The sequence below is a fragment of the Lactuca saligna genome, chromosome 4 (assembly GCF_052625555.1).
Source record: "Lactuca saligna cultivar CGN05327 chromosome 4, ASM5262555v1, whole genome shotgun sequence".
NCBI lineage: Eukaryota > Viridiplantae > Streptophyta > Magnoliopsida > Asterales > Asteraceae > Lactuca > Lactuca saligna.
In genome coordinates this window covers 204,037,886-204,048,951 of record NC_136420.1, presented here as the reverse complement: position 1 = coordinate 204,048,951, position 11,066 = coordinate 204,037,886, and the positions used below count along the sequence as shown (strand labels likewise).

The following is an 11,066-nucleotide window of genomic DNA, read 5'->3' as shown; positions in this document are numbered from 1 at the left end:
TCCTAATTATGATGTAAAGATACACATTTGTATCTAATTAGGACTTATTTTATTCATATGATAGGGACACTTGCTTCAAGTCGCAATAACACTCCGATACAAGTGTTTGGAGTGACCCGGGTGGCGTTTAAGGACATGAGTGACACAAGGGACTTGGGAAATGAATTGGGACATCAAAGGAACACTCCCCTTATGGGAGTTTACGGCCTAAAAACCCATCCCCATGAGTTTACGGCCGTAAACTCATGATGGGTGGTTTATGGTGCAAATTTGACTTCCAACACTTAGGGGATAATTTCTAGACTTGGTTTATGGACTTGGAATGATTACTAAACATCAAATAGATCCCTTTTATGGGAGTTTACGGCCTAGCTTAGCTCCATGACTGTAAACCCCTATTTTTCCAAGAAAATATTGTTAAATGGTGCTAGAACAAATCACATGTGATTGGTAGAATTAATCCAAGGCCTAACATGAGTTTGCAAGGGACTTTTGGGGTGTTTGTGGAGTTTACGACCCATGAAACCCCCTTCATGGCCGTAAAGTCTTATACATGGTGCTCCAAGGTGTTTCAAGGTCTTGAACTTGCATGAAAGGACTTCTAAAATTCATCTAAGGGCCTTAGGGGTGTCTAGTTTGCATTCTAACACCAAAGATTTTGGAGTTTACGGCCCAAGAACAAGCCTTGGCCGTAAACTCTTAGAAATCCCATGAATGATGTGTTTAAGGTCCTTAAAGTATTTTTGGTTGGTCCCTTGATATATTCCAAGGCTTTTGGTGGTGTTGGATGGCTTTCTAACACCTTAGAATTGGATTTATGCCAAGTTTTGGGGAGTTTACGGCCCAAGAACTCTCCTTGGCCGTAAACTCATCTAAATCCTCCAAAATTCATGTTTCAAGTGTCCAAATGCTAGAATCAAGGTCCTATAATTCATATCTAAGCCATAGAAGTGATTTGGAAGGGTTTAAGGGCATGAAAACCCTAATTATATGAGTTTACGGCCCAAGAATGATCCTTGGCCGTAAACTCCTTCAAACATCACAAAAATTATGTTTTACATGTTTAGAGTCCATATCTTGAAGTACCATAGTCATATCTAAAGTCCAAACTAGTCAAGGAGGGGTTTAAGGGCTCAAAACCCATCATTTTTGGTGTTTACGGCCTAAGCACCTTCTTAGGCCGTAAACTCATATATATTGTCCAATTTCATGATTAAGTGTCTAGTTTGGAAGCTAAACATGCTATAGATTAAGGCTAGGAAGGTACCTTAAGGATTTGAAGCCTTAAAAATTGAGTTTTGGACCCTTAATCTTTAGATTTTGGAGAGAGGTTAGAGAGAGAGAGTAGAGAGAGAAGGAAAAGCTTCAAATGAAAGCTGAAACATGTTTATATAGTTCCTAAAATTTTCACACGGTGGAATTCTACCCGATACCGACGTTAAACGCGGCTTTTGGTCGCACCCGATTTAGTTTCCGTCACTCGACGGGAACATTTTTAAAACTTATGAAATAATGATTTTTGGGCTAATAACATAAGTTCCTGAGTGATTTAGACACTCATTAGAAATAAATAAACATATAAGTTTATATAATTAACTCCAAAGAGAAGACGGAACGAATCCGATAACGGCGACTTTCCGGGTAGAACGGGTTTTGGCGACGAACAAATTTCGGGTTGTTACATGCTGGTATTAATACATATTGTGAGTCGGGAAACCATACTAATATGACAACGTGACCTCCTTGACGTTTGTCAGACGTCGAAACGATATCCAGAAATTTGTCACCCTAGGCGTGCCCCCCTAACTGTAGCTAGCAGTTAAGGTGTGGGATTGTCAGTCCCGAATAGATCTATTCACAAATTCCGCGCTCTCCCTCCAGGAGACTCTGGTTACACTTCCGGGGAGGATTTACTGATCATCCATAAAAGGTAGTGACTATCTCGCAAACTAGTACTAAACTATTCACAGGGTTCTTGTAAGATATCGATATACAGAAGATTATGAAACATAGTACAGTAAAGTATAGATACATACATGAAATTATCTGACAATACATTAAAATGATACGGAGATAAACTGAATCAGACATAGTTTATCTAATAACTTGATGTAGACATCAGTATACGATAGAAAGAATAGTAAAGACCCCCAAATTATTCCCATAATAATTTGATTAGTTTGATTGTTTCCTTAACTAAAATCCATTTAGTTGAAATCGAATAGTCATTCCTTATGCTCAGCATAATACATAAGGAGTAAAAGAGTTTATAGGTTTGTCAGATATTGTTTGAAACACATTAATGTTGCGATTGGAAAACAATTATAGTTTGCTTGTATTCCCCCCCTGAAAACATTGAAAACTGTGAAAAAGCCGTAGGGGTATGAACTCACCGGACGAGATACGAGACAGTTTGGATGCTAAGAGTTGATTCGGAACTTGTAAACACACGAGGTTCCTAATTATGATGTAAAGATACACATCTGTATCTAATTAGGACTTAGTTTATTCATATGATAGGGACACTTGCTTCAAGTCGCGATAACACTCCGATACAAGTGTTTGGAGTGACCCGGGTGGCGTTTAAGGACATGAGTGACACAAGGGACTTGGGAAATGAGTTGGGACATCAAAGGAACACTCCCCTTATGGGATTTTATGGCCTAAACACCCATCCACATGAGTTTACGGCCGTAAACTCATGATGGGTGGTTTATGGTGCAAATTTGACTTCCAACACTTAGGGGATAATTTCTAGACTTGGTTTAAGGACTTGGAATGATTACTAAACATCATATAGATCCCTTTTATGGGAGTTTACGGCCTAGCTTAGCTACATGGCTGTAAACCCCTATTTTTCCTAGAAAATGATGTTAAATTGTGCTAGAACAAATCACATGTGATTGGTAGAATTAATCCAAGGCCTAACATGAGTTTGCAAGGGACTTTTGGGGTGTTTGTGGAGTTTACGGCCCATGAAACCCCTTTCATGGCCATAAACTCTAATACATGGTGCTCCAAGGTGTTTCAAGGTCTAGAACTTGCATGAAAGGACTTCTAAAATTCATGTAAGGGCCTTAGGGGTGTCTAGTTTGCATTCTAACACCAAAGATTTTGGAGTTTACGGCCCAAGAACAAGCCTTGGCCGTAAACTCTTAGAAATCCCATGAATGATGTGTTTAAGGTCCTTAAAGTATTTTTGGTTGGTCCCTTGATTTATTCCAAGGCTTTTGGTGGTGTTGGATGGCTTTCTAACACCTTAGAATTGGATTTATGCCAAGTTTTGGGGAGTTTACGGCCCAAGAACTCTCCTTGGCCGTAAACTCATCTAAATCCCCCAAAATTCATGTTTCAAGTGTCCAAATGCTAGAATCAAGGTCCTATAATTCATATCTAAGCCATAGAAGTGATTTGGAAGGGTTTAAGGGCATGAAAACCCTAATTATATGAGTTTACGGCCCAAGAATGATCCTTGGCCGTAAACTCCTTCAAACATCACAAAAATTATGTTTTACATGTTTAGAGTCCATATCTTGAAGTACCATAGTCATATCTAATTCATAAAAAATACATTTTAATTAAAAAAAACTAAGCCAACTTTTACAAATTATAATAGAAATTCAAATCTAAAATCATATAAATTATTTCAACTTTTTTAAATATACAATACAAGAATCTAGTTCATAATAAATACATTTTTACTTTCAATTTAATATATTATAATAACTCAAGGTTAAAATCCTTGAAATAATGTGTTATCTCGATCACACAAACAATATCCTCAACTTTTTTGTATATTTGCAATTGGATTATAGAATATAATTTCCTCAACTTTTTATGTTTTCCAAATTTTATACATATAACACACTCAATCACATAGTTACACACATGTACAGAGTGCACTTATTTACTTCTCGATCCACAAATTATACATGGAATTCCATCTCTCGTTTTCAACCATTGTAGCAACCAGCTTTTCTCTTATTGTAGTAGTTTTTCTTCTCCATAACCTCAACAGGAAGAAGGCAAATAGAGGGAAGAACCGAAAACCACCACAAGCAGAAGGTGCATGGCCTGTAATCGGACACCTGCACCTTTTAGGTGGTTCTCAGCTACCTCACTATGTTTTAGGTGACATGGCAGACAGATATGGCCCAATCTTCACAATAATGCTTGGTTATCACCAAGCTTTGGTGGTGTGTAATGGCGAGATTGCTAAGGAGTGCTTTACTACAAACGATAAGGCCTTCGCAACTCGACCCAAAGCTGAGGCAACAAAACTCATGGGCTATAATTATGCTATGTTCGGCTTTGCTACATATGGAGACTATTGGCGACAAGCACGCAAGATGGTGACGCTGGAGGTTCTTTCTCAACGTCGAGTTGAGAGCTTTGGACATATTCGAGCTTCAGAACTTAGAGTATACATCAAAGATATATATGATCGTTGGGTTTTAAACAAAATGAGCGAAAATTCAGAGATGATGAAGGTGGAGATGAGTCAACTGTTTGGTAAATTGGTTGTAAACATTATGGTTAGGATTATTACGGGGAAGAGGTTTTCGCCACATGATGAGGAAGGGGATAGATTTCAGATTGTAGTAAAGAAATTCTTTGAGTTAATGGGAGCATTTGTTGTTTCAGATTTTATCCCTTATCTCAAGTTTTTGGATGTAGGTGGACACATTAAAGCAATGAAGAAGATGGCGATAGATTTGGACAACATCTTTGGTGCATGGTTAAAAGAACATAAACTAATAAAGAAGTCTGCCGAACAACATGAAAGCAACCATCAAGTCTTTATAGATGTGCTAATTTCCATTCTTCAAAGTGCTTCTGAAGACGAATTCCCGGGTTTTGACCATGATACAATTATTAAATCCGCATGTCAAGTAAACTCAAACTCAATTCTCTCACTGTTACTTCGTTCATTTTCATTTTTTCAGCATTTTGCTTATAGTTATATCCATTTTGCAGCAACTCCTGGTAGCGGGCTTGGACACTACATCTGGGACGTTAACCTGGGCTTTATCATTGTTGCTCAACCACCCAAAAACATTAGAAATTGCGCAAAATGAAATTGATGAGCATGTTGGAAGGGACAGACTAGTGGAGGAGTCCGACTTGAAAAACTTAGTGTATCTTGACGCAATCATCAAAGAAACATTGCGTTTGTACCCAGCTGCTCCTCTCTCTGCTGCTCATGAATCCATTGAGGACTGCATTGTGGGTGGCTACAACATCCCAAAAGGCACTCGTCTGATGGTAAATCTTTATAAGATGCATCGTGATCCAAATATTTGGTCAGATCCCCTCGAGTTTAGGCCGGAGAGATTCTTGACAAGTCATAAGGATACTGATTTCAAGGGAAAACATTATGCGTTTCTTCCTTTTGGTAGTGGTAGAAGAATGTGCCCTGGTATTCCCTTCGCCATTCAGGCTGTTGGTTTAACACTAGCCAGTTTCATTCAACAATTTGTGCTAAAAAATCCATCAAATGAACCTATTGATATGAGTGAAACTTTCGGACTGACTATCAGTAAAGCTACTGCACTTGAGGTACTTTTGGCCCCACGTTTAACCTCGAATATGTATTAGGTGGGTTCATGCAAATCGCCTACAAACCACACAGGCTAAATGTTTCTGATTGCAGAAAGAAAGTATTAGAATGATCTTGACAGCAAATGCTGAACGTGATTGATTTTGATTCCCGTTTGAAAGTGGGTATGTTATTGAACAAATTAATATCTGCTTAATGTTGTTGCATAATGAAGTATTATAGTTGAATTTAATTCATAAATGTTGACTGTCAAATGCTTAAATCCATTTTTTCGTCATTTTTTTTCTAAAAATAATAGTGTAATCCAATGAAACTTCGGTATATATCTTGGTTGGTGAACGGACAGCAAAGACAAACATATGAAAAATAAAATAAATGGTAAATTACACAAATGGTCTCTATAGTTTGGGGCAATCTCTATGTTTGGCTCCTAACAATTATTTAGTTATTTGTGACCATCCTATGGGTTATTTTGTTTCATTTTTAGTCATTGATTTAATTAAAATGATCAGATTAATGTATTATCCTTATCTATTTCCTTATTTTTTATTTTTTCACGATTTATTATTTTTAAGAATGAACTTCATTAATTTATAAAATAAGCGAATCATATATCCCACATCCCACATCCTACTACACATAGATTCAACACCACCTCACCTTTATGCCTCCCATACCCACTAGTTTGTCAGCATCTTGTCTATAAAACCCATATGTAATGGTCTTTATTGTACCTAAAGAAACTTCTTCATCTTACCTACAATCCATCACTCTTCATCTTACCAACAAATCATGAACAATGAAACCATATGTGATATATAGAAAAACCATATCAATATACAAAAATATAGATACATGAGAAGCTTTTCATTCAGGAAGCATTCTAAAAAAGTGATTTGTCTACTACGTCCATCTAAAACATGAATTAGAGAGACAAACATGCATACTAGATATTGGATTCTCTCTATACTCTGGCATACACACACACACATATCTTCGTCGGAAACAACGAAGGAAAGTAAGAAATCTACGGGTTGATTGTTGGATCATGGGTTTACAAAACTCGAAGGTACAGAAGAGGGTAGATCAAGGGCGGTGTTTGAGATTTTAGAAGTCAATGGTTTCAGGAGGAGTTTATGCTCGTCGGAGGTTCTAGATCTTGAATTGTTGGGTGTCGTGGTCATCGGTGTGAAATAGTGGTAGATGTCAGATGTGGTTGGAGAGAGAGAGAGAGAGAGAGAGAGAGAGAGAGAGAGAGAAAGAGAGAGAGAGAGAGAGAGAGAGTTAAACATGAAGAGGGAGCCTGATTTCTTTTTTTTTTGTTAACTTTTTAAATGATAAGAAATTATATATAAATTAAATTTTAAAATACATAAGGGTCATATAGTCAATGTAAGTATGCTAGAGACGAAATTCACAACAACTAAATCATAAGGACAATCTGTTTTAAAAAAAAAAGGTAGTTAGGGTACCAAACGAGCACGCTACCTAAAACCGTAAGAACCATTCATGTAATTTACCATAAAAGAAATAAATCTACAGTCCATCTTACTTTATGGTCAAAATTGGTCGGAATTTTATAATTATAGATTTTGTTAAAAGTTAAATATGACAAAGTATTAAAACTCCCTCTAGCAGAAACCATGTACTTCTTTTAAGGAAAATAACCTATATGCGTAAGATAGTTCTCATTTTGTATATATGTAGACCTTCATATTTTTTTTTATTAAATAAGCCTGTATACTTTATCTTATTATACACATTAAGTCCTTCAGACCGCATTCTACATGTGTTGCTGTGTTGCTGACGTAGAAGCATATTTTCCATAGATAACAATTGCATGGAATCTTATGTGGCCTAGTCAACGTTCATAAAAAAACATTTAAACAAAATATTAAATGAATCAAATTTTTCCTAGAAGAAGAAGGGGGTTATTTGATTTTTCCCTTGAATAAGAGGAGGATGTCAATTGGCTCAAGGATTTTGACTAGTTCAAGAAACTATAGAATAGATCATTGAATACACTATGATTTGTTTATCCCTTACACAAATTCGCACCCTAATACCAAATTTAACACCGAAAAGATATATAGAGTATGTCATAACTCATTGGTAATTATCGATTTTAATTTTATTTTTCATAATGCATGATTTTGATATTCAATTTCTCCTTCTTACCTTCTTGTTTGTTTTTGTTTACTAAAGAAACTATAAAAATGTGTATAGTTTGAAAATGGTTTGTAAAAGAACCAGTGAATATGAAGCTAAATGTAGAAGATATGTTTCTAGAGCTTGCAGAGGACATGGAAGCTGTTAGAAAAGAAGTGAATGAATTGAAGCTTATGTTTCTTGCAATGGTTTTTGTATTGGCTCTTGTGTTCGTTGCTAATATTATGTATTGAGGTTTATAAAGTACTTTGTTATATAGGGTTGATTGTGAAGCTTATGGATTCATGATTATGTATGGATGTTGATGTAATGGTTGTTGATGTAATGGATGTTTTGTGTAATGATTGTTGTTCTAATAGGTTTTTATGAAAGAAAATTGCTATTATATGCATCAAATTGGTAGAAAACTATAATATAAGTAACAAATAGTAAGGGTCGAAATTGATTCTTTTGATTAAAACCAAGATATATATGGAAGGGGTTGACTGCATTGTATAAAACAAAGACATATTGTAGGAAATATTATTTTATAGACAAATGGATGTAAACACAAACAAAAGTAGCAGACAAATGGTATCAAACCTTTAACTAATTATAAAAGTTGAGCCTACTACATCAAAATATTAAACTCGTCAGGGTAATATAATAAAGTTCAACAGATTATCCCCCACATAAAAATATTAAACCAAGATTGATAATATAGTAATTAACTTCAAAACATTATCCCACCAATATCATTCACAAGAACCTCCTTCTTCATAAAAACCTTCATCTTTAGAGGAGCTTCATTGATAAGTGTTTGACTAACAAAACTAAAAGGAGCTAGAGGCAAGAATTGATTGAATTGGATCTGGAGTATAACAACTTGGTCTGGTTTGGGATTTTGGAGGATCTCTCTTTGATTTATATCCGCTTGCACTTGCTCCATCTTCTTTAATTGGCTTAATTGGCCACATGCCTTTGTTGTGCCTAATTTGGTGACAAATGGTAAATCTCTATGGAATTCATGCCTTTGACATAATATGCCTTTTCTACTTGTTTAGCTTATTTTATGATTGATATCTTTTTTGTTTTGATATATATCCTACCAGGTAATCTTCTCCTTTTTTTTAGGAAAAATAGTTGACAAACATTCAACATGTGGCCACAGTGAACTGTTATTCAATCGGTGGTTGGTATACTCATAGCTACTAAGGTAGTAGGCCTTAGTATATGATCTTAATACAAAATCCTTTTCATATATGTTCAGTGAGGAAATGGCACATATGGCATGTAAACATGGAATGTAGCCAAATAAACAACACACATGCCATTTCCTTCGAAAACTTTACATTCTTTCTACACATTGTAAACGAAGATAATTAGTATAACATTGTTAACCATTATATGACTATGACTACTAAAACTATTACTAACCTTTTCCAATCCTTTTAATCATCCCCTTGTTGATCAACAACCTCGGTTTCAGACTGCATATTAATAATAAACAACAACATGTGAGGCAGGAAACAGATGGGGTGTTTGGGGATTGTTTGGATCAATTATCTAGTGGAAATAAAGGTAAATCCTTTGATTGTCAAGGAATACGGAAGGATAAGAAACAATATTGGGTTAGATATTTGTGTACTTAGAATCATATTTATTTTTTCTTTACGAGAGACAAAATTGATGTATTTGGATTTATTTGTTGTTAGATCGGTATCGGGTAATCCATATTAAGATTTTTTTGTGGTAACACAAAATTTTTACTGAGGGGCATCAATTGTATTTGGGATCACATTATTTTCAAAAAGTGTAAAGTGTTTATTGATGATTATTTTGTTATCATGGAAGTGTTGGGTTTTTATACAAAAATAATATAATTATAGAGACAAATTCAACGTATTTAGCAACAAAATCATCTTATATTTGAATAAACAAAAACCATTTTAACCCACCATTGACCATTTTACAATTAACAGGATTAACACATAACCAACGGAAAGAAGATGTTTAAAACCTTTGAAGACTTTGGTTCCTTTTGGGTGTTAGGAAGTTGATGAAGATAACATTAGAAATCCTAGAAGAATCTCTCTATAATGTATCACCTAAAGTAGAACTAGAGCCACTTCAAGATGCGAATGTTCACCTGTATAAAAGTTACTTTTAGTCTATTAAGACATATCTAAATAAGTATTAATAGAAAGAAATATATATATATATATATATATATATATATATATATATGTGTGTGTGTGTGTGTGTGTGTATTTCAAGTACCATTTTCAAGACAAAAGAATTGAGGGAGAGAGCATGTAGCCTATGGTATCGGCAGATCATAATAAGAGAAATATGAAGAAAAAACAATCAACCTTTCATCCTCTAAATCTTTTCTTTTATACATCCAAGCATGCATAAACCTTATACAATAAAGTAAAGTATAATCCCTTTTCTTACAAGCATGAAGGAATGCATTAAAATAGTAAACACTTCATGTCATCTCTCCATAACAAGCTATGGTTTTGAGAAGAAGCATGCACATGCTTGTTTAAGCTTTAAGAAACCACATATATAGTTACATGGAAACAAACCAAGTCATTACTGAAAGTGGCTAAAAGGTTTGTATACATCATCAATACTGATACCATATGACATTAAGATAGTTTTGTTCTCTTTTCTTATTATTTCATAGAAACAATAATTCTCAATATGTGGGTAAATGTTATTTTAATAAAATAATGTGTTTCCAATTAAATACAAGTGTTGACCCTATAGGATTATATGTTATTAGCAATAATTAATTAGTAGTAACTTACTATAAGGTGTGACCATATAGATCATATGGTATTAGCAATATCGTTCTATAATGATTGTGGGGCGTATATGGTCTTTCACTCTCCCACTTACACAAGACTCATCATACATTGATATAGATAATCTTCAATGTATAGCAACATCTCGCTTCCCCCAATAACACATGACGAAGAATACTATTCATCAACATCCAATTCTCTAAAGCTCAAAGCTTCAATTGATGTATATGGTAAGTTTAGCAGTCATCCCTTCGTTACAGTTATCCTATTGAACATTAGACATTGATCAATATTTTTCGTATTTAACTTTGGGTAATGCTTGTTAAATATCTAAATCTCAACATATAAGAGGAACATATCACATCATGATTACATAAGCCTCTTATATTGTTCACACCATACCTAAAAATGGATTTTATAATTTCCCATTTAAGGATTAATATTTAACCATATCTAAGCACAACACTCCATATACTTAAGTACCATTATGTCTCTTAGGTATTAACGATGCAAAGGTAGTACCTTTTAATCTAGTATCACTAGTA

General features: G+C 34.7%; 1 protein-coding gene across 1 annotated transcript; it reads left to right on the top strand.

Annotated features, from left to right (window-relative positions):
• The first annotated feature begins 3,864 nt into the window (after positions 1-3,864).
• On the top strand, positions 3,865-5,814 carry LOC145043262 (cytochrome P450 CYP82D47-like). The gene is made up of 2 exons (XM_078991865.1): positions 3,865-4,892; positions 4,978-5,814. The coding sequence occupies exons 1-2, from the start codon at positions 3,933-3,935 to the stop codon at positions 5,596-5,598; spliced, it is 1,581 nt and encodes a 526-aa protein (XP_078847991.1). The 5' UTR covers positions 3,865-3,932; the 3' UTR covers positions 5,599-5,814.
• The last annotated feature ends 5,252 nt before the right edge of the window (positions 5,815-11,066 follow it).

What these genes read in the sequence shown, in the direction of transcription:
- LOC145043262 (XM_078991865.1), top strand. Translation starts at nt 3,933, where the DNA reads ATGGAATTCCATCTCTCGTTTTCAACCATTGTAGCAACCAGCTTTTCT. An exon ending in TTATTAAATCCGCATGTCAA is followed by an intron (nt 4,893 to 4,977) that starts GTAAACTCAAAC and finishes TCCATTTTGCAG; the next exon opens with CAACTCCTGGTAGCGGGCTT.